Raw genomic sequence first — 24,908 nt, 5'->3', positions numbered from 1 at the left:
GATAGAAACTATCTTTAAACCTGTTTGTTCGACTGGCTATACTTTGATGTCTTCTGCCTGATGGTAGAAATGCAAAGAGACACTGACCAGGGTGTGAATCATCTCTGAGTATCTTCCTTACCCTGCTAAAGCAGCGAGATCTGGCGATCTTGCTGCTTTAGCACATCCTGTGGTGTCAGAGGGCAATCAATGGTTTCTTGTGCTGAATTGATCACTCCCTGTAGTGCCTTCCTGTCCGCAGCTGTTAAACCAGCATACCATACTGTAACGCAATATGTGAGGACACTTTCTATGGTGGACCAATAGAAAGAGGTCATCAGCCGTTGTTCCACATGATTTTTTTGCAGGACTCTAAGGAAATGAAGTCTCTGTTGGGCCTTTCCAATCAATGTTTTTCCAGGTGAGATCTTGACTAATAAGCACTCCCAAGAATTTAAAAGAGGAAACCCTCTCCACACAGCCCCCCTTGATATACAGTGGGGCAGGTTCCTCTCTGTGCTTCCGGAAATCTAGCACTATCTCCTTTGTCTTACTGGTATTTAGATGTAAGTTGTTTCTTGAGCACCATGCGGATACCTTCTGATACTTCATCAGGATGAAACTCAGATAAGAAATATTTGATATGGAGCATTAAATAGAGCATAGCTTAATTCTTACCAATGTCTCCAAAGAGATGTCTCTAGAAGGAAGGCCACAGAAAATCCCATATCATAAATACCTTGGCCACTGTAATGTATTCATATATTTCACATATTTGCTGTATAAGAAGTCCTTAACTTATAACCATTTGTTCAGTGACCATTCAAAGTTAGGACAATGTTGGGAAAATAGACATAACCCCTTATCCAAATTTATAGCTATTGCAGCACCCTCATGATTATGTGATCAGGCATGTGTCAGTCCACTTGTTCTTATGAACTAAGAAATTTTATTTTATTTTATTTTACTTATCAAATTTATAAGGTCATCTTACAAAAAAGTGACTATGGACAAACATATAAAACAGTAAAAAAGATAATTATTATTAGAAGGAGAAGCTGACTAACTTTGAAATGAAGATATAGGCAATATCTTGGAATCACAAGCAGCAAATAAATATAATTCCTTTGAAAATTATTGCTGTTATTTTTAATTGCAGTTTGCTATCATAATGCATGGTAGAATTCAGTGCTGTATAAAAAATGTCACTATTGCCAGGAAGGATGAGTAATTTATTCTTTTCCCCCCCTTCATAGCAGAAACATGTACAGGAATATGGAAAAATTTTCAAGTCTCACTTTGGTCCCAAACTAGTTGTGTCCATTGCAGATAAAGACATGGTGGCTCATGTTTTACGGGAAGAAGGTTGCATGCCACAAAGAGCTGACATGGATTCCTGGCAGGAATACAGAACTTTACGGGCGCGAGCTACAGGGCTTATATCAGCGTGAGTGCACTCACTTTTTGGGGGGTATTATCACACAATATTCTAACTTTATATTCTTTTTAAGTCTAGTGAAGCAACTGTTTTCAATTAAGGTATTTTATTAAAGAATCTACTTATAATGTGATTATATCCCCAGGGATTTGGTATTGGTAAATGCCTACAGGGAATAATTAATCATTATTATAATAATTTTTGATGCAATGTGGTTTTTCAAAAGAAAGCCAGTCCCTTCATGAGTCATAGTACTATTCTGTTTTCATAGGATAAAATTGTGGCAGCTAAGTATTTTATAGAGTAAGAACCAGAACGTGCTTTAGAAAATGTCAGCAAAATTTTAATGAAACTATATGTAGTAACAGAAAGATCTCAATTCCAGAAATGGAACATTCTGTTAATTTTGGTTAACTACAAAGTCATTTATTGTTAGAACTGCATTTATAGTTTAGTCACCCTACAGACATTTAAGGAATATTAAAATCAGTAGCATATAAGCACAGATAACTTCTAGGATTAATTCATAATCAGCAGGCAAATTTAGTTAACTTTAAAAGATCAGCATTTCCTATTTTATTATTATTATAAAAAAGAATTCTGGTCAAATTAACTTTCAGTGATTTTAGTCAAAAGAAGATTACAAGAAGACTAAAAGATATCCCACCCCCCCAAAAAAATGTGAATGGGAAATTGCAGGGATCAGCACAGTTGTGCTGTGGATGAGCCTTATTCCAGGAAAACCTTAATTACTCTTCCTCTAAAGCTCTGTGTTTCTTTTATGATTGATTAAATAGTTTAAAAAATATTTTGTTACTTTTATTCTCAATCTACTTTTTATAATTTTCTATTGTGGACTTTAGCCCAAACCTTTGAGAGTTTTCCCCCATCTGCTACAGTTTTTAGTGACCGAGTCAGTGATACTTTGCAGAATGATCAGATGGCAGTTTCCCATTTTCCAAAACAAAAAAGGGCTAGTGATATTTCCCTTGATCTTTCTCTCAGAGAGAAAAAAAAAGATCAAGCCCTGGACTCAGGTGAAGATTTTGCAGATTATCTAGTAAAATGCATTACTCCCAAGAATATATATGTCACCATCAGCTTCTGGAGCAACTTGTAGTTTTGCAGGCTCCATGCAGTTTCCAATAATCCTGTAGTAGTCCTGAAAGTACACCAAATTATGATGTTGAAACTCAGTAGCAAAATGGTATATTTATATTTACTATAGTCACCTGGAGACTGAATTTTTGCTATCAAAAAATAATTAGACCATCTCTTAAAAAATCTAATTGTTCATTGCCTATGTTTAGAAAACAGAAGCATTTGGAAATGGAGCACTGATTTAAAAGTGATCTTGATTTTCAGATAGATTTATCTGGATATAATACTTCACAAGGATAAGAACATCTAAAAGAAGTTACTGAACTATTAAAAATGATTTTGGATTGTGTTTAGAAAAGTATTAGAATCTAGGCACCTACCAAAATTCTTAAAATAAAATTGTGACATTTTTTTCATGTTCAGTTTTATTTCAGTTTCCCACCATGAGTGGCAGCATCATACTGATAACATCATATAAAAAAGGATTAAAAAAAAACCTCTCGCGTATTTTTTCCAAATGTCATTACATTATTAGTATGTGGGGAAGAGATGTTTCTTTACCTGACAAAATTCATAACTCAAGGGTAGAGGCATTCCAATAAAATGAGAATAATAAGATTTAACATTTAACATAAATGTTTAAAGCATTTTATACATTAGTCTAATAATGTTTGTACAAATATTCCCCTCCAGAAACAGTTTAAAGTATGATTATATTTCCATTTACTGAAAAAAGGATTTTGTTTTTGACAGAAAAAAAGTGATTTAGATTATCCTTACCTGTTATTTCTTCTAGAGAAGGGGAACAATGGCTAAAAATGAGACGTGTACTAAGACAAAAAATGGTAAAGCCCAGTGATGTTGCAATTTTCTCCAGAGGAATTAATGAAGTTATTTCAGATTTAATTAAGAGAATCCATATTCTTAGAAATGAAGAAGAAGATGGGGAAACTGTGACAGACGTTAACAGTCTTTTTTTTAAATATTCAATGGAAGGTAAGAGTCATCATTTTTAAATGAATAAAAGCTGAAACCATGTGATTACATCAGTGATTATTACCAATTGAAGTCACTAGTATAGCCTTCAAACAAGAGATGAAATATTCTATATATCAAGGGTAGATAGTCTAGACATTGTTAGAGGTTGTCATTTCCATAAATCCTTGGCAATAGCCATAGTTATGAGTGATTCTAGAGAAAAATAATTAACAGATGGCAGAATTAATGAGTTGTCTAACAAATGGCAGTTCAGTATGGGTTGCAAAAAGCTCAAGATGGAGAGATCCAAACCTTTCAAAGAGGATTCACCTTAATAATAAAGTCAACTAAGAAAATAATGTTGAAGGTATACAGGTAGTCCTTGACTTATGATTGGTCATGCAGCAACAATTCAAAGTCACGACAGACATCCCCCGAAAAACTATATACGATCTAATTGTGAAGTTAAAAGTCCTGCAGTGTACCTGCGGTTTTCGCCTTTACGACTGATTACAGAGATGTTGCAGCGTCCCATCTATCTCTTTGTATCTGTTTCCCAATCTACTGGGCCCTATGTTCTTCTCCTCACTTGCCTTTTGTAGATCTCCAAAACTCTGGAGTTTGGGTTAGAGAAGGAGGACAGGCTGCTGCATCACTGGTCCACATGGAGCAATTCTGGAAGTGGCTGTCATTTTCCAAGTAACCACATTGAATTCTGGTCACTTGGAAAGTGGTGAGCACCATGCTACACTTCCCTAACCTGACCACTGCAGCATACCACAGCCTTTCGCAGTGTTCCACAACACTGCAGAAGGCTGTGGCACTCAGGTTAGAGAAGCATAACAAGCTGTTTTGTTGTTGGGTTGTGTGGCATGATTCCAGAAGCAGTCACCATTTTCTGAGCAACTACACTGGAAGTACCAGAACTCACCCGTATCTATTCCTGTTGCATGGTATTGTTTTGTACATTCTTTTGCAAAGAAAAAACAATAAATTCTGCATTACTTTGTCCTTACAGGAGTTGCAACTGTTTTGTATGAGTGTCGATTGGGGTGCCTAGAAAATCACATTCCCAAAAGTACACTGGAATATATTGAAGCATTGGAGTTGATGTTTAGCAGTTTCAAATCTACTATGTATGCAGGAGCTATTCCCAAGTGGCTTCGTCCAATTATTCCAAAGCCTTGGAGAGAATTCTGTAAATCGTGGGATGGACTCTTTAAATTTAGTAAGTGTTCTTGTTTTTTAAGATTGAAATTCAAATATTATTTATGTTAGCTATTGTGGCCCAGCAGGAGCCGTTGGAGCTGCCGATGGACTCCGATAGCGAGGGACCCTATGAGTTGGCTATGAAAGATGTGGAGGACCCTGGGCAAGGTTCCGACTCTGAGCAGGGACGAGAGAGGCTGGTTGGCCACCAGGAGGCGCCTGAGGCATGGAGCAGTGGGGAAGATCAAAGGGAGTTTGTCCCTGACGCCAGGCAACGAAGGGCGGAGAAACGGAGGCAGCAATTACGGAGACAGACTCATAAGAGATAATCAAGCCCAGTTGGTTGTGGCTTGGCTCCTCCCAAGAGAGTATATAAGAAGAGACTTTGGGAGGAGCCCTTTTGCAGGACATAACCGTTCATAACAAGCTGGAGAAGCTCTTGTGTGTATTGTATCTCTTGTCTGTGGGAGTCTGGGTTGCTGCCAACGCCTTGCCAGTGAATCGTGTTGGGCTTTCAGCCAACAGGATTGTAATTACTGTAAATAAAGCGTGGCTAACAGTAAATCTGTGTCGGCATTAATCACTGGATGGAGCGGGGTCAGAATAGTTAGCTAAATAATATCAAAGTGTAACTGTAAGTTCTAACCTGCAATACTAATTCCGAATATTAATTTTCTTAAATTATGTCTAAAATTGGAATTAAAGCAGCCAGATGTTCTGCTTTAATTGTAAACATATTTACTGTGGCAACAATCAAAATACCATTTTAATCTAGGATGGAAAAAAGTCAGAATTTGACTAACAATACATGAATATATTATTATTTGTATAGTTATGATTGTAAAGTTGTTATTTACCCATTCTCAGCCTTTCTTGTAATGTAAGTAACCTTTGTCCTTGGTTTATATTAACAAAGCAGAAAATAATTCCCCAATCTTTCTCCATTATTCATTTTCTTTTCTTTTCGAACATCAGATTGGGACCCTCCAAATTCTTTCATGGTTTCTTCTTTCCTGCATACTGATTCTTTTTTTCAGTGTGTTCTTCAAGTCAGGTTGGACAAATTATATTTAGTATGAATGTTTAGATAATCTGAAGTGGTTTTTTCAATGTCATAGCAATCTCTGTGGAGGGAGCTGAAAATGCAGGTGGAATGAATTTTCGAATAGGCAAAACCTTTCTTCATACAGTATTTTAAAACACAGAAGTAGAAAAAATGTATCCTTTTTTGGCCTCCAAAGACTGTGTGGCACTTTTTTTTTTGATAGCGGGTGATTGGTTTTACTTTAGGTCTTAAGAAACCCTTTACTTTTTAAAATTTCTTTCATGTTTTTTTGCTAACGTTCAGAGTATGGATATTGACATACCACATAATGCCTGTTGAAGTGCAATGTTGTGACAATATCAACTATTAAGTTACTAATATGCTAAAAATGGAAGGAATAAAAACTATTTAATCCACTAAAAATGCAATAATTTAAGATGGCTGGATAAGATGGCCTTTTTTATGGTCAAGTTGACATGGGAAAATAGACCTTTTTGAGTTTTAGGGTTCCAAACTGTTTTGGTCTTTAAAGATAAGTACCAGAATTTTGAATTAAGTTCAGTAGTGTGTCAGATGGCACTGCTTAGTTTGGATAGAGTGATAATAGTAATCCACGTTCTGGTACTGCTAGAATGGATTACTATCATGATATTCTGATTTTAAACAATATCATTGGACTCATTTGCTAGCTTCAATTGAATACAGATAGTCCTCAACTTCTGACCACAATTGAACCCCAAATTTCTGTTGCTAAGCAAGACAATGAGTTTTGCCACATTTTGCGACATTTCTTGTCAGAATTTAATGAATCACTGCAGTTGTTAAATTAGTAATATGGCTGTTAAGTGAATCTGGCTTCCCCACTACCTATTTAGTACATGTGTAATCTTGCAATTTCTTGAATCTTATCACAATAGAAAGTATCTCAAAGATGCTATTCCAAAAAGCAACTGAAATTTCTTAGGTTTTTTCCCTTGAAAATGTTTCACATCTTATCCAAGAAACTTTTTCAATTCTGAATAATTGAGAATCCCCATAGACAGAAAATAAATTACTTTCCAGCATTGAAGATAGTAAGACATTTAACATTTTTAAAGTAATTGAAGGTAAATATATTTTTTAAAAAGCTACTTTATAAAGAAGAAGATAACAGCATAAGAAGTTAATTTTCAAATTTTGATAAACATTCTTTGTTTTTTTCCTTTCTTTTAATCACTAAGGTCAAATCCATGTTGACAATAAAATAAATGAAATAAAGTCCCTTTTAGATCAAGGAAAAGAGATAGAAGGTGGATTACTTACAACTCTGCTTAGGAGAAAAGAACTTACAATAGAAGAAATTTATGCCAATATGACTGAAATGCTTTTGGCAGGTGTTGACACAGTAAGTTCATTATTTATATCCTATGTTTCTGGATATCCCTGCCCCAAAATATCTTATATGCAAGATAAAATATTTTAAAACAACTATTTTATCTTTTAATATTAAATTTCTTTTATACTTATGTAAGTGGATAAATTAGGGCAGTATTTTACATAGTAAAGTTTGGGTCTTCAATTTTCATTATTTTTGCTTTTTAATGTACACATGAATGGATTGTAATAAATAATTTTCACTGACATGGCACTCTCTGTGTAGCCTGTTTCTCTGAAGTTCAAGGTGTACACATTCGTGTGTGCACGCACACACACACACACACTCACATCATATGTATGTAGAAAGAGATCCTTTCAAATGCAACTGTATATGGGAGGTTTCCATGCAAGCCAGGATTTAATAGTAGACTGTTTCTTTATCAGAATGTTTCTAGTAACAAATATAGGCACAAAAGCATTTTAATCTATTTTTATTTTAATGAAAGGAAGTTAAAATATAAAACTTCAAAAAATATTTTTAACAAAGAAAAATACAATCCAAACAAGACATTAAAAAACTGCATTAAAAAAAGAAACTAACACATAAACACATATTTTTCCCTTGAGCTGAATACAAATAAAATATATTACAATAATATTAATTTCCCATCCCTTGAGAAATGGGTCCCAAAATTTTAATCTACTAATTCTATTTGCAAGTTATTAAACTTTCTTCTATATACTATGTTAAAGACAAAATAGTTAACAGGAAGAATAATAATAATAAAAAGACAATATTAGAATTTCAAAATCATCTGTTAACAAATTGTTGTTATAAACTCATAGAAAATTTACCATGGCTTCTTATATATTCCAAATTACCCAGAAGTTAACACTGATTCATCCTTGATCAAATGTTCACATTTGTTTCTTAATACCATTTCTTATCAATTGTTGTCTGGTTAAATATAATAAGTCCAACCTCCAAAGTTGGTCTATCTTCCCCAAAAAGTCTAAATGAAATTGTTTTCCAGTTAAATGTAATAAATCCATTCCCCAATCTCCTTTGTATCCTCTTAAGGAATACCAATATTTATCACTTAGCAACTCAGTCAGTTTTCTGCTGCTGTAAAAGATACAGGCTTGAACTCCAGGGAGGCATGTACAATAAGTTCTAAGTCTGTAAAATCCATATTTCTTTAGGATTGTGCCAATTTTGAAGAAGGGGTGAAGGATCTGAGAAGAAATATTATTTAGATTACAGTAAACTGTTAAATAGTTAGTTGAAAACTGAATTTTTGTGAGAGAATATTGTAAAATGCTGTGAAAGAAATGAGATCGGAATTCAGGGAAAATATGTCTCTTTTTTCCCCTTTCATGAGATGGAGAAAAAAAATGAAATGCCATTGTAAATTTCATCCTAAGAATATGACATGTGTTTTGATAGCTATTAAAAGTATATACAGAACTTGAAATACAAGTTAATATTTGTGGGGCTGAATTAAAACTCAAAACTGTAAAATTGTATTTGTATTATAAGCATCAAGAGAAATGGAAATTGGAACAATGAACGGAAGATGGAAGAATGGAAAAAGAGAAATGTCAATTACTTTAGCAGTAGTGTACAGTATTATATTTAATATAGGAAAAGAAGATGTTTGGATGAAAATGTACTGGGAATACTGAGAACAATTCTGATCACCATAAAACTGTTGATATCGTAATTGTAGACTCCTCAAAAAGGACACTAGAAAGTTCAGAAAGTTGCAGAAACAGACAACAGACAATTGAAATGATTAGGGATTAGCTGTTGCTAATGTCATCAAAGCTGTAAAGTGGGAGACTATAAATTCAAATCCTGCCTTAACAATAAAAGCCAGCTGGGTGACCTTGGACTAGTCACTCTCTCAGCCCAACCCACCTCACAGAGTTGTTGTGGGGAAAATAAGGGGGGAAGATATGTTGGGTATGTTCTCTGCCTTGGGTAATTTGTAAAATAATAAAGGCAGGAAACAAGCAAGCAAGCTTTCCATAAAGCTGCCCCTTAAGGCTATTGAAAAGATACAGATGGTATAGAGTTCAGTCATGCAGGTATTTATGGGGATTCCTCAGTAGGTCCATGTAATACTTCTACTCTGGGACCTGCACTGGCTTCCCGTATGATTTTGTATGCAATTGAAGGTGCTGGTTATCATCTATAAAACCCTACATGGCATAGGAGCACATATTAAGCCTTGGTGGTGCAATGGTTAGAGTGCAGTATTGCAGGCTACTTCTGACTGCTGGCTGACTGCAATTTGGCAGTTCAAATCCCACCAGGTTCAAGGTTGACTCAGCCTTCCATCCTTCCAAGGTTGGTAAAACAAGGACCCAGATTGCTGGGGGCAATATGCTGACTCTGTAAACCACTTAGAGCTATAAAGCACGGTAAAGTGGTATATAAGTTAAGTGCTATTGCTATTGCTATATTTTTGGACTGTTTTTCCCCATTGTATTTGTCCAATGCTCTAGTAGGGAGGGCATGCTTCAGGTCCTTTACTTTAAATAAAGTCATTTCATGGGATCTAGGAAATGAGCTTTCATTGTGGTGGTGCTTGCTTTTGATGCCAACCCTGCAGGCTATATTAAAGCAGATTTGGTTCTTTCATTAGGAGCTTGGGACAGGATGAACAGAGTACCCATCTGATGGAATATAATAAAATTCTGATCTCCAGTTATATCATTTGTTTTAATTATAACTGCCTGGGAGGCGGAAGATTTTTGTATACAGTTTTTGTACACCTTTTGTACACTTTTGTTCAAATTGGACAACCATATACGTAAATACTATAAAACAAGCAATTTTAAAAGCTACGATTCTATGTAAAGGGAATTCGATTCTCTGAAAAGCCAAAATGCAAAACAAAGGCCGTGTTGTCTGATAATTATTTGATACCATGATTGATATACAGCTTGATTTGTCCAAATGTATATGATTGGTTGAAAATGAAAAATGCTCTTATTTAATGAACAATATCACATCCCTCTTCTTTCCCCACCTCTCTTCTCTTCCCACCCCATCCCCCTCCAAGACTTCATTCACTTTATCCTGGGCAACATATCTTTTAGCAAAGCATCCAGAAGTGCAGGATTCTATTTATAAAGAGATAGTTCATAATTTGGGAAAAGATAAAGTTCCTGATGCACACCATATTCCCAACTTGCCAATGATTAGAGCTCTTCTCAAAGAAACCTTAAGGTAAATGTATAAAAATGCAAGATGATCATTGTAAACATTCTCATTACAATAGATTGGATCTAAACTGCATGCTTATAAGAAAAGATATATACCGTAGATTCAATATATATACATTTATATTTAAATCAAATTCAGTTGATCCCATTGTCATATTTTCCTTGCATTTTTCTTTATTCTTCATATTGAAGTAGTTTGTGTTACACTAATAGTTTTTTTAAAATGATTGCGATAAATAATTTATGATTGGACTGCTATTCATATTTTTAATGGCAAACAGTTTAATTTTAGGAAGGGGGTTCTTTTTAATGAGTATAGATGATAATGAGAAATAGACACCAATTCTGATAAATACTACAAACAATTTGATATCTTCATGTATGCAAATGTTAAGCTCAAAGGACACCTAATACTATATTTCTTTAATATATTCATAATGTTAACTAAATATTATATGCATTAGAATCAAAGTACTAGATCAACAGAGTATCATATTTGCTAAATTTGGATGATCAGTTTTAGCTTAAAGTATTAAAAGGCCCTTTCATAGAAGAACTTTGCTTTAATTCAGAACTAGCTCTTGATCTAAGCCAGCTAGAAGTCAAGATATTTTATTTTCTTCTCAGCACTGCTGTAGTTTAGTTTAAAAAGAAGCACAACTTTTTTCTTCACAACATTGTGGCTTTGGTGATCGTGATTCTGATTTGTTTTTGACATTGTGTATTACTTCATACCTCTTGGTTCCTGGGTTCAGGAACTCAGCATTCTACCAACTCTGAACAAGAATTTGAATATCATGTTTATAGTTTCTGTCTGTAGGTAACGTGTAGAATCTATATCTATCCCAATCCAAAAATCTACAACCATAATTACAGCTACAGTATTGGGAAGATCCTGATTATCCAAAAGCTATCATTTTCTATCATACTTTGGAAAAGATTTTACAATCAGGACCCTGGTCTCAGGCTGTTGCTGCTAAATGCCAGGTCTGTAGTTCATAAGGCTCCTCTCGTTCGGGACTTAATTTTAGACGAGAGGGCAGACCTGGCATGTATTACTGAAACCTGGCTGGGCCCGGAGGGAGGAGTCCCCCTCGTAGAGATGTGCCCAGAGGGTTTTCAGGTGCTCCATCAGCCGCGAGCTCAAGGAAGGGGTGGGGGTGTGGCCATTGTTATCCGAGAGTCTCTAGTACCTCGTAGGATCCCTGCTCCGGAGCTTGTCGGGTGTGAGTCCCTGCTGGTGAAGTTGGACCACAAGGGTCAAGTGGGCTTGCTGTTAACGTACCTGCCTCCCAACAGCGTTGCAGCAGCCCTCCCCTCGCTCCTCGAGTCGGTAGCCGAGCTGGCAATTGAGTTCCCCAGGCTTATGGTTCTGGGGGATTTCAATTTGCCTTCGCTCGGTGAACACTCTGATGGAGCGCAGGAGTTCATGGCTTCCATGACAGCCATGGGCTTGACCCAAGTAATCCGGGGCCCAACTCACTCAGCGGGTCACATGCTCGACCTCGTATTTCTCTCGGAGCAGTGGAGTTGTGATCTTGGTCTGAGGGGTAGTGAGATCTTACCCCTTTCATGGTCAGACCACTACCTACTGAGGCTTGACTTTTGGAGACCAAACCCCCACTGTAGGGAGGAGGAACCGACCAGGTGGTTCCGCCCCAGGCGACTTATGGACCCGTTGGGTTTTCAGACGGAGCTTGGGGTTATTCCTGATACTCTCGCCCGCAGTCCGGCGGAGACTCTGGCTGCTGCTTGGAATTCAGCAGCGACAGAGGCTCTTAACCGGATTGTGCCTTTACGGCCGCTCCGAGGCAGTGGATCCAGGAGGGCCCCTTGGTTTACTGAGGAACTCCGGGAGATGAAGCGCCGAAGGAGACGCCTAGAGCACCAATGGAGGTCCAGTAAATCCGAATCGAACCGAGCACTTTTAACATCCTGCATCAGAGAGTACATCCGGGCAATCAGGACGTCAAAAAGAACTTACATTGCCTCTCTGATTGCTTCTGCTGAGTCGCGCCCAGCCGCCCTGTTCAGGATAACCCGTTCCCTCCTAAATAGGAGGGATACGGGTGATCCTTTGCAGGGCAGGGCTGAGGATTACGTCCAATTCCTCGCAGATAAAGTTGCTCGGTTTCGGGCGGACCTGGACTCCAATCCTGCAGAACCAGCCGAGGCACTAAGGGATAATCTGGTAGGTCATCGCTGGATTGATTTTCAAGCTGTTACCCCTGAGGACGTGGACAAGGCTATGAGAGCTGTAGGTGCCTCCACATGCGTGCTGGACCCGTGCCCCTCCTGGCTGGTTGTTAACAGCAGGGAGGTGACACGGGGCTGGATCCAGGCGGTTGTTGCTGCCTCCCTACGGGAGGGGGTCTTTCCCCCCGCTTTAAAGGCGGCAGTGGTGAGACCCCTCCTGAAGAAACCATCTTTGGATCCAGCCGTTCTAAACAACTATCGTCCAGTCTCCAACCTCCCCTTTGTGGGAAAGGTTGTTGAGAAGGTGGTGGCCTTTCAGCTCCAGCGGTCCTTGGAGGAAGCCAGTTATCTTGATCCATTCCAGTCAGGCTTCAGGCCTGGTTACAGCACAGAAACCGCTTTGGTCGCATTGACCGATGATCTCTGGAGAGCCAGGGATGGAGGCCATGCCTCCATCCTGGTACTCCTTGACCTCTCTGCGGCTTTCGATACCATCGACCATGGTATCCTTCTGCGACGACTGCGGGAGGTGGGGATGGGAGGCACTGTCTTACGGTGGTTCTCCTCTTACCTCTCGGAAAGGTCGCAGTCGGTGTTAGTCGGAGGGCAGAGATCGACCCCTAGGCCCCTAACATATGGGGTGCCGCAGGGTTCGGTCCTGTCCCCCCTTCTTTTTAATATCTACATGAAACCGCTGGGCGAGATCATTCGACGGCACGGGATAAAATACCACCAGTATGCAGACGATACACAGTTGTATCTGTCCGCCCCGTGCCAACTCAATGAAGCGATGGACATGATGAGCCAGGGCCTTGAAGCTGTTAGAGACTGGATGAGGGTTAACAAGCTTGTTCTCAATCCAGATAAGACCGAGTGGCTGCTGTGCTTCCCTCCCACTAATTGGCCAAGTGTTCCATCTCTCAGGCTGGGGGGTCAAATACTACACCCCTCAGATAGGGTACGCAACTTGGGAGTCCTCCTGGACCCACAGCTGACTTTTGAACATCATTTGTCAGCTGTGACCAGGGGGGCATTTGCCCAGGTTCGCCTGGTGCACCAGTTGCGTCCCTACCTGAACCGGGAGGCTCTCACAACAGTCACTCGTGCCCTTGTGACCCCTTGTGACCTCTAGGCTGGAGTACTGCAACGTGCTCTACATGGGAAGAGCACTCCCATGTAGAGCATTCGGCGACTTCAGCTTGTCCAGAATGCAGCCGCGTGAGCGATCGTGGGTGCGCCTCGATTCACCCCCGTAACACCTATCCTCCGCGAGCTGCACTGGCTGCCTGTTGATCTCCGGGTGCGCTTCAAGGTGCTAGTTGTCACCTACAAAGCCCTTCATGGTATTGGATCTGGGTACTTGAGAGACCGCCTACTGCCAATTACCTCCACTAGGCCAATAAGATCCCATAGATTAGGCCTCCTCCGAATCCCATCAGCCGGCCAATGTCGACTGGCAACTACCCGGAGGAGAGCCTTCTCGGTGGCTGCTCCGACCCTTTGGAACGAACTCCCCGTGGAGATTCGTACCCTCACCACCCTCCAGACCTTCCGCGTAGCCCTTAAAACTTGGCTGTCCCGACAGGCCTGGGGCTAAAGACTTTAACCCCACTCGAATAGTATGACTGTTGCGCTTTTAACGATGTATGTCTTCATGTTTGTAACTTGTCTGTCTTTCCCTCCCCTTGAATTGTGAGCCGCCCTGAGTCCCCTCAGGGAAAAGGGCGGCATACAAATAAAGTAATCTAATCTAATCTAATCCAGAAATACAGGTGAAAAAGTAGCTTTGCAGCTAATAAACTTTCCTCATTTTTGTTTGCAAACTGTTAGACAAATTCATACAACATGAATGAAAACATGGATAGGAATAAAAGAGCTAGCAATTTATTTATTCTCCTTTTAGACACAGAATGAAGAGGGTTTTTTTTGTTGTGCCAACACTTGCTCACTTCTTGTTTTTTTATATACAGTGAGAAGACATAGAAAAGTTTCCCTTAAACATTTGAACTAATCTTCATTTTGCTCCTCAAATTCTGTGTCTGAACTCAGTTTATAGATTTATATTTTGCCCCTCTGATTAAAACAAGACAGAAATAAATAATAGTTTATCTTTATTAATTACCAATAGGTACTAGACTACTTGACTACACTAGAAAATTTAGTTCCATAAATGCCAAAACATTTTTTTTTGAAAAAATAAAATGTAGATTTTACTCCCCTAGTTGTTGCCAACTATAGGGAGCGTTGCTCATCTCCATTTCAAGGCCATTGAGCTAGCATTGTCCAAAGAAATTTTTATGGTCATGTGGACAACTTGATGTCATAAAGTGCTGTTACATTCCCACTGAAGTGGTATTTATTTATCTACCCACATTTGCATGATGTTAAACTGCTAGGTTGGCTGGAGCGAAGGCAAGGATGGGAGCTTTTTAGCCATCAAGCCCAGCTATATGTTCAAAAGCTAAAGGAGAAGCTTTTAGTCTCTTATAAGCCAAAGAGAATGAGCACAAGACCTCAAGAGTTCATGCTGTTTCATTTTCAAACAGGAAAATACAATTTCCTATTATTTTTAATCTGAACTCTATCTCCAACATTAGCTGACAGAAAATTTAGAAACAGAAAATAATGATGAATAAATATATTCTCTTAGTAAAGATAATGGGAAATATACAACCTTTGAACATGAAGGTTACTTTGTCAACTAGAACAAGAATGGATTTATTTTCCATGAAATTGGATAAATTCTTCTGAAATCATCATTTTCTAGGGCAAGATGGGAAGATGGGGCCTAAAATAAACAAATATGTAATTTCTTAAAATTTCTTATTGTCTCCAATGAATTCTATTATAGCATTAAACATTATTTTGATTTATTCTGTACAAAAGGTATACCAAAAAAGACCAAAACCCCAAGCAAATTGCTTTATTTAGATTGTATACAGTGGTCCCTTCTAGAAATATATTGTAATTGCCTTGTATGATTTCTAGCTAAAAAGGATGTTTCACTTTCTTTATCATTGTATTGTGCAATATGTGTCTGATTAATTATAAAGTCACTCCATTGAACTTTGTGAGAATATTTCTAGCTAAAATTGTATAGGATTTGTAATGGCATGTGAGATTGATGGGAAGAGATACTGCCTAGGAAACGATCAGACAGGAGAGGGGGGATTCCCCAATGGCTTAAGAGTCAGAGAACAAAACTTTAGAAAGACCTGCCTTAAAGGATTAGGCAGTTAAAAGTGTTGGTGGGAGATTTGTGTTTTCAGACTTGCAAGATTCTGTTAATATGTAGCCTTACAATAAAGTTGAATTAGCTCATCTGGTCAAGTTACCTGTCTGGTTTACCTTGGATTACTGATCACATTGCTTTAAGGTTTTTTTTATACATTTATTGTTACCAGATACGATGGTGTGTTTAATGGTTAAGCTATGAGAACTAGTTTTAGAAAAATGACATTAAAGCTAAAAAATATTTAGACATATCTTTAAAAGCCGTTTCTTACATTTGCTTCAACCAATTTATATTCTGTGAAATTAGGATTTTATTATATCTTGTTGAATTATTCAACACTTTTAATATTTTATCTCATTCTATTAACAATTATACAATCTGGAACTCTTCACAATTTCTCTAAGATTTTTTTGTGATCCTGAATAATGTAATGTATTATCATCAAAATATTCTGAATATAATCATACAGACACTAAATATCTAATTGACACCTATTTATAGATTATTTCCAGTTTTACCAGGAAATGGAAGAGTTACGCAGAAAGATATGATTGTTGGAGGCTACTTGATACCTAAAGGGGTAAGTAGGGTAATGATTCTATCAAAAGACTGAGAAAAAAATAAGCTGCAGGTTTATTTTGGGTACAGTGGTAACTCAGTATTGATTGTTAATTGGTTTGAGGAGGTGAGATGAGTATCAAAAACTCTGAGTACCAAAAAAAATTTCCCCATAAGGAATAATATAGTGAATTACAAGGCATCCAACAATGACAAATTCTAGCTTGTGCATTGATTACCAAGGAAATGATGAGTACTGGGAATTTTTTTAAATGTCAGAATGCATTGAATATCAAATTTGGTGACTTTAAAAGCAATTGAGTACCAAGGTACCACTGTATATAAAAGTATGAACTAAGAAATTATCTCAGATTTGATTTATTTAGTTTTAATATGAGATTATTACTTCAAGAACTGAAAAAGTATACCTCTTAACTGTCTATCCTTGAATTATGATTTATAAATAGTATTCTTATGTGAAACTCTAGAATAGGAATTTGAATTGTTTTCAGGCTTTTGAACCTGTTAATGGAATTCCTAATGAAGAATCAAAGCTCTAGAAATTTGACTAAAAAACTATTAAAAATGTCTGCATATTGAATAAAAGTTCATTTTACACCAGTGAGTTAGAACATAGCATTCTATTTGGATGAGCATATTTTTCCTGTTTCACTTTTCCTAACTATTTGTTTCCCTGCTCAGTAATGAAAACACTGATTCTTGTACTCTATTGTTCAGGTCATTTTTGTTCCCTTCAAATCTCATAAAGCTTTCCTCAGATTGAACCAGTATGCTACTATATTTTGGTTTAAATCCTGCTCAGTGATTGGTGGAAAACATTTCCCGAATTTCAATAGAGTTAAAAATATGCACAGTTCTGTGGAGATACAGGGTATCACAGTTTCTTGAAGAAATATCAATTCAGCAACTTTCACAACTTACCCTTTGTGGTCAGATATGTTACATCACATTACCTTCACAATAATGGATATGCTGTTGAAATAACCATTGATGACAGTTGAACAATATCTGTCCAGACCCAACAAAGAACTTAAACATTCCTCAAATTATGGCACTGAATAATGTGGAAAAAAACAGACCAACAAAGTTAGATCAGGAATAACGTAGCACATATTAGAGAAAGCAATAGAACATACTCCTTATCTTCTATTCCTAATTCTTTGCCACATGGGTGGACTAGTGTTATTCCTACATGTTATGGAACTGCCATGGGAGTTGGGAAACTAAGTTAATAATCAAGATAGCTTTGCAGTCTGATTCTGAGTTGCTGGGTAAAGAGTTTCCCACTAATGAGAACTCACATTTTATTCCACCTTCAAAATACAATTCTACCATCAATCCTGCTTTGCCATTTCTATCCAATTAAATTTTGTTTTTTTAAAAATGTTTTCTTCATAGTTGTGCTGATGGAAGGACAAAAAAGAAGGTAGACTCTTGGACAGGTCTCATTTTTGTACTCTCTGATTAATTGGAGTGAATAGTACTCAGTACTGACCTTGCTCAAGGAAAGGAAAACTAGGTTATTTGCCAGCAAATGAACAAGTGTAAAAATGTTGCTTATGATGGGGTGAGCAGCCACGTGAAAGGGACCCTAAGTATCTCAGTGGTGATTTATAATACATTGTGGACAACAACACATTTCTAAAACAGACATTGAATTGCTAAATTGCATTGCTAATTTATTAAATCTAATTAAGGTGGATCTGATGAGATAGACTTTGGTTACAAATTCCCCCTCTCACAAAATACTGAGTAAATTTTAAAATAATGTTTTTATGAGGTTAAAAAATACTGGCAGGTTTAAATACTAACTTGATAAATACAATTATTATTCTAATTGTTGTCATAATTGCAACCATGACTATTACACTAATTCAAGGCTATTGTGATTTTATTTGAAATAATTTTTGAAGTGATATATAATATGTCAAACATTTTTGTCATACTGTTATTGATATTTGTGAAATTATAAAAAAGTACAGGCACTTGGGGATTGATATATGTATGCTACAATATATTTACTTTATTAGACACAATTGGCACTCTGTCATTATGCTACTTCATATCAGGAAGATAATTTTGCCTCAGCAAAGGAGTTCCAACCTGAACGCTGGCTAAGGAAAACCAATATGGATAGGGTAGATAATTTTGGATCCATCCCTTTTGGTTATGGCATTCGAAGTTGCATAGGCAAGCGAATTGCTGAATTGGAAATTCATCTTGCACTAATACAGGTAAGCAAGTTATACCGACTAAAATTGCTTTAGTTGGGAAAAAATGTTATAGTAAAAGGAAAAACACGCAATGAACAAACAACTACTTTTAAAATCCTTTTACTGCACTATATTCCCTGAAAAGCACCACTCCAACCATTTGAATCAGAGAGGAAGACGTTGGACTCCTGGCATCTTCTCTCTGTCTTCCTCTAAGCTAGAGGTGGAAGAGGATTATGGGCTGTTTTAAATGGTGACAGGGCTTGCAGATAACAAGGGTGAATAGCCACTCTATTCAGAACTACTTTCCTTCCATTCCTCAAGATTGAGGGGAATGACTTCCCCCTCCCCCTCCCACTTATTGGCCGTTTTTATCTAGAATAAGCTAAGCGCTATTAAACAAACATTCTCCTTGAATCTTCTGAGTCAGCAAGGTTAGGAGCCCTGATTTAATGCCAAAGCCAGAGGGGAAAAATACTCCCTATCTTGCCTTCTTAAAGGCTAGGCAGGCTTGGTGATTCAGAGGACAACTATTCAAAGTTTTTTCTGCCCTGGTTTCTTTTTACAGTCCAAACACTTGGTGTGGAAAAAGAAAAAAACTGAGTTTTCTTTGCTACCAACTCCAGATAATAACTAGGTATTCCAGATGCCCTGTAGATTCCTTAGAAAAAAATGGTGCTTTATGTGAAAATGCCCCTTTTAATTCTATTTGAATTTGAATGAGGATGTGGAGAAAGAATTAATTGCACCACAATTATTATTAGCAATAAGGTTAAGAACATTGTAGCTGAAGAGATGACAGATGCTATCACAGATTAGAAAAGGAAAGAAGGATCTCCCACATCTTCTATTCACTTTTTTCATAAGTAATGAGCTACGTAAAACTATATAAAACAAAAGAGCCAGCAGGTCCTGTAGGTAAATAGTGCAATAAAGGCTACTTTCCTCTCTGAATCCTTGTATTGAAACTGTGCATCAATCTTCTCAGACGCATGCCAAAAGAATGTGAGTTTCTAGGCAACATTTCATTAAGTGTTTGAACATAAGGTACTTGATTCTTCCCTATCCAAGGGTACAGGTAATGCTTGCTATCCAGTTTCATTATTCAAGGTTGTACATAGCTATGATAAAAAGAGACATGACTTTGGTATATGTGTAATTTTTCTGCAGTTTTGGCCTTGGAGTAGGTTGTTTTTTAATTATTTAATGTATATAGAAAATGGATGATGGGCTTCCATGCACCTAGAAGGTAGCTTGTTAAGGATTAGGGTTAGGCTATCAAAGAGCTATTGTGGCACAGTGGTTAGAATGCAGAACTGCAGGCTACTTCTGCTGACTGCTGGCTGGCTGCCTACAATTTAGCAGTTCAAGTCTCACCAGCTCAAGGTTAACTCAGTTTTAGATCCTTCCAACGTCGGTAAAAATGAGGACCCAGATTGTTTGGGGTGATACACTGACTCTATAAACCTCTTAGAGAGGGCTGTAAAGCACTTTGAAGCAGTATATAAGTTTAAGTGCTATTGCTATTTTTATTTCTTTTCAGTGTACTAATATTGTCCCTCCTTGCTTGGTCATAAGGGTAAAAATGGCTTCCTTGCACCAGCTGACCCTTTTCCCTATTTGCAGGGATTTGCTTATCTGGAAGTGCCATTCATGGCTCATCCTAGCTTTCCACATGCATGTTTCATGTTATTTAACAATCTCAGTGGAGGAGGTCTCTCAGTTTTATTGCTGCATCCTGAAGTGACCTGCAGACTGCTTGTGGCAATCTCCATCATGCCTCTGGATGCTCCCACTGCTTGCAAACTGCTTATGGCTCATTTCAGATGTCATGAGTGGTTTGTGTTAGCATTTATGCTCAGCATCATGATCAAGAAATTACTCTACTGAGACTGTGAAAGAAGCCAGCTTGAGTCTCTGTGACACAAGAGTGGCAACTCCTTCAATTCCCAGTAAATTAAGTCAATTCATAGAAGAAGACGAGTCAGTTTGATTTAAGCATCAGACTAGAAGCAGGAGATTATAACTCTAATTCCACCTCAGGTAAAAGCCAGATGGGTGACCTTGTGCCAGTCAGTCTGTCTCAGCCCTAGGAAACTAGCAATGGCATACCACTTCTGAAAAACCTTGCCAAGAAAACTGCAGAGACTTATCCAGGCAGTTGCTATGAGTCAAAAACTGACCCAAAGGCACACAATAGAACCAAAAATAGAAGAAGACAGCAAGCTGCTGTGAGGAAGTCATAGAACTCTTGAACCTAGACTGATCCAGTGAGATCTGCTCTGATCAAGAGAGAAAAGAAGGAATGAATGTAGATAAATTGCATAGAGCAATTCAATTCAGATTTATTACATCTTAAGGCAGATACAATCTAAATGTTGAATAAAAGAAGTGTTGAACCCTTCTATATGTACAGTATGTGATCAGCTTTGGCCACCTAATGAGAAGGAAGGAATTGCTGGAGAAGAGCCTAATACTGGGAAAGATTGAAGGCAAAAGAAGAAGTGGACGACAGAGAATGAGGTGGCTGGATGGAGTCACTGAAGCAGTAGGTGTGAGCTTAAATGGACTCCAGATGATGGTAGAGGAAGGCCTGGAGGAACGTTGTCCATGGGGTCATGATGGGTCGGACACAACTTTGCATCTAAGAACAACATATATATGTGTGTCTACATAAGAGAAAAACATTAATAATGAAGTCTAAAAATAATTAAGAACATACCGTAGTTACTAAAATAAATCCAAATAAAATAAAATAAAATAATTTCCAATCTTAAGTAACGTATCATACAAATGACAGAACAAAACTATGCAACTTGAAATGTTATTTTTACCTAGAAATGTCTTCAAGGTCACCCCTCACCCGTCAACGCAAACCTATACATGGAATATTTTGAAATCCACGCCTTAGATAAATCTGAACACAAACCCAAACTCTGGCTTAGATATATAGATGACACTTTCGTAATTTGGCCACATGGGAAGGAAAAAACTGGACAACTTCCTCACACATCTCAACAGCATACACCCCAAAATACAATTTACTATGGAAATAGAAGCTAATAACCAATTTCCCTTTCTGGACATCCTAATCTACAAAAAACCCAATGGCTCCCTAGGACATACCATCTACTGGAAAAAAACACACACCAACCGCTACTTAAACGCACAATTCCATCACCACCCTGCACAGATTAACTCCATAGCCAAGACCATCATCTCCAGAACCAAATGCCTAGCCGACAAAGACCACCTGAAAACTGAATTACACACTCTCACAAACATATTAATTTCCAACAGATTCCAAAGAAACACAATTACCAACCTAATCCAAAAGGAGACACCCTCCCAAGAACCGAGACACAGAACAGGACAACGGCATCGCCCTCCTCCCTTACATCGAAGGCACCATAGATAAAACCAGCAAAATTCTCCACAAACACAATATCACTGACCAAAAAATAGCCAACATCTTAAGAAACCCCAAAGACAAAATCCAGTTAGAAAACCAAGGAGTCTATGAAATACCATGCAAAATCTGCCCAGCCACATACATTAGACAAACTAATAGGAGAATAAATGCATGCATTGCAGAACACAAGAACGCAGTCAGAAAAGAAGAAAAAACTTCCTCCCTTTCCAGCACCTTAAAGCAACAGGACATGAAATTGATTTTGAAGGAACCAAATTAATCTCCAAAATTTAACACTTCAACACTTCAACAAGTGGAAGTGGAATTATGGAAGCCATCGAAATAGAGAACCACACAACCAATCAATCCACTTACTGATTGATTACTGAAACAAAGCCAGCACTCCACACTCACCCACCAAGATTTATAGAAAGATGTTAGTTCCGACCACGCTTTAAGCCGAAAACACCAGCCTGAAGATGTGAGACCTCGCCGAAACATTGCCAAGACAATCTCAATCTTACATGGGAAAAGACCCAAATACAACAAGACCAGCATACTCCCATGAAAATTTACCTGGCTAAATGAAGGCTAAATGTAATTTTAAAATTTTAAAATAAGACGCTTTGGGGAGCAAATGATAAATAAAGGGATGTCACTCCTTACTTAAGCTTGTTTGAAAATCTATATCCAGTTTTATTGCTTAAGGGCAGCTCTAGCATTATCAAAGTCTAATATGCGCGGAATTTCCATAGAGAAGCCCAGCAACTGAATTTATCTAGGACTTTTCAAAGCTATGATCATTTAATGCGATCTCTAAATCAGAGACAGGGTCAGACCTACAGGGAGTAGAATTAACTAGCCCGAAGGTAAGAAAAAGAAGCCATGCTCTGGAATTAATAGAAACTTTGACTGTTTCTTATTGCAAAGTGACATTTTTTACACTATTTGGGGCCATCAAAATGGAATAGATAACTTCTATAAGATGAGAAGGGGATGAGGAGTATAGACTTTGGAAAGCAATCTCATTCTATCGGCATGTTCTCATTATTTCGTTATCTGTGATTCTATAGTGGAATGAAACCCTGCACTGGAAGAAACAGCAAACAGTTTCTCATGTGCATTGTCTTGTCCTTCCTAGATGGCACTGTGAGTCAATCTAATACCGTAATGCCTTTTTTAACCCCTTCCTATTCTCCTCTTAGTTCACTGGTCATTATATAGCTCTAGCAGAGTCACTACATTTGTTTCAATCACATTCATTCTCAGATAGTTAATTGCACTTTTTTAATTTTTGAAAGTTTTCTATATACATTTCTGTATATAGCTTTTTGTTTTTTAACAATATATTTTTTCCTTCTTTCCTTTTATCTTTTTCTGCCATGTTTGTTTGGCTTTTGTATCATTAAATAAATACAGTGTATAGTATATCTTATAAGATATTGACTTCTAAAACTATGAACTGTTACTGTTGCCTTTCAGATATTTCATTTTTATTAATCCTGATATTATTCCATTTTTCTTATTAGCTACTTCAGCACTTTGAAATAAAAAGATCTCCAAAAACTAAATCAATTTTTGCCAAAACTCATGGATTATTGACGCCTGCAGATTCCATCAATGTGAAATTTGCTGACAGGAAATGAAAGCAGTAATGTTAAGAAGATCTCCAGTTTTAGCTTTGATGCAAGGTTCTCTTAGCCATTATGGGATTTTCCTTCTAAACTTTAGATGCTTTCACAGAAGCATATCTGTTTCCTGAAAAGTATTATACATAACACAAAATGTTATGTAAGTATCAAAATAATCCTTTTATATGCTCAGAATTTTGTTTATCTCTGAGAGATACAGTAAAGACAACTAATGTATCAATTCACCATACTGCATTTGGGCTGTGCATGCTTCAAAAATTATTTGGAAGAAGTATCTTGGACCTCCCATGAGTACCTCTTCGTTATTCATTAAAGCTTGAAAAAGGAGGGTCTGCTTTAATGAACAGAAGAGGGATGTTGTTAAACTCACACCAATTATTCCTGAACTGTTTTGTAGAGCTCATACATAGCCTTGTTAGAATCCTTAAGCACAATGTTCATGGTATTGCTTTCCTAGGAAACTCTTTACAAGAATTAACACATTTATTTTAGTAGCCCCAAATATATTCAAGTTAGTTACCCATCACTAAATCCTTCTCCTCAGTTTAAAAATCCCCCTGTTAAAATAAGAGTTAATGGTTTATCTATATATGGTTAAATGGTAACCAATTTACATTTTAAAATAGTTTCAGTTATTACATACCTCATGTAAAATCTCTGAAACAAGAACATTCCTTTATCTGATGGAACATATAGTATTTACCATTTTTGTGTCTTCAATGTAATCTCAAAAATTTCTGTCTTGACTATGCTTTCTTTCCAAATATAAAGACATTTTAGAGAAAATTCTGAAATCTAAGTTTGTGCCTATTCAGAGGTGTGATCTTTATTCCCTGTAAAGTTTTGGAAATGACATATACAATTTTGTAGAATTAAATCAGTGAGCAATATAAATGATAAAAAAATATTTTTTTATATTTGTCCATTTTTATTGACTGAAAATACAAATGTCTTTTTAAAATGTAGTTTTCTTTTTAAAATAAAAATTGATTTCAGTATCCTTGCATTCTTTTTTTAATTGCTTGCTTTTGTGGGGGCTATTGCCCTCTCTAGGCTAGACAGATAATTACATAGTTTTTGCATATTCAGAAGACAGACACTTTCTAATTATTTGCACAATTTATATAGCTAGTAATTACCAGACGTTGTATTTGAGTGTTTTTATTGTGATAAGACAGATTTTAGCAAGATGATATTTATATAGTAAATTTTATGTGTCCCTTAAATATTATCGTAACAAAAAATAGGACTGAGTAGTTGTTATATAAGGGTCAACAAATG

The 24,908-nt window shown here is 37.2% G+C and overlaps 1 protein-coding gene across 3 annotated transcripts in view; it reads left to right on the top strand.

The window, feature by feature from the left end:
- Window positions 1-24,625, top strand: part of CYP27C1 (cytochrome P450 family 27 subfamily C member 1) — a 29,378-nt gene extending 4,753 nt beyond the window's left edge. The window contains exons 2-9 of one of the 3 annotated variants that reach the window (XM_087712319.1): window positions 1,236-1,426; window positions 3,315-3,514; window positions 4,515-4,724; window positions 6,971-7,134; window positions 10,178-10,344; window positions 16,273-16,351; window positions 18,420-18,584; window positions 23,505-24,625. In XM_087712319.1, the coding sequence (XP_087568445.1) occupies window positions 1,236-1,426; window positions 3,315-3,514; window positions 4,515-4,724; window positions 6,971-7,134; window positions 10,178-10,344; window positions 16,273-16,351; window positions 18,420-18,584; window positions 23,505-23,621 (1,293 nt within the window). In that variant the 3' untranslated portion in view covers window positions 23,622-24,625. Of the gene's footprint in view, window positions 1-1,235; window positions 1,427-3,314; window positions 3,515-4,514; window positions 4,725-6,970; window positions 7,135-10,177; window positions 10,345-16,272; window positions 16,352-18,380; window positions 18,585-23,504 lie in introns of all 3 variants that reach the window. The other 2 variants (XM_087712312.1, XM_087712328.1) reach the window with 2 other exon arrangements.
- The last annotated feature ends 283 nt before the right edge of the window (window positions 24,626-24,908 follow it).

Source organism: Thamnophis sirtalis, unplaced genomic scaffold (genome assembly GCF_051295495.1).
Source record: "Thamnophis sirtalis isolate CommonGarterSnake01/CBP01778 unplaced genomic scaffold, rThaSir2_p1.2 scaffold_1, whole genome shotgun sequence".
Classification (NCBI taxonomy): Eukaryota; Metazoa; Chordata; class Lepidosauria; order Squamata; family Natricidae; genus Thamnophis; species Thamnophis sirtalis.
This window is presented reverse-complemented; position numbering and strand designations above follow the sequence as displayed.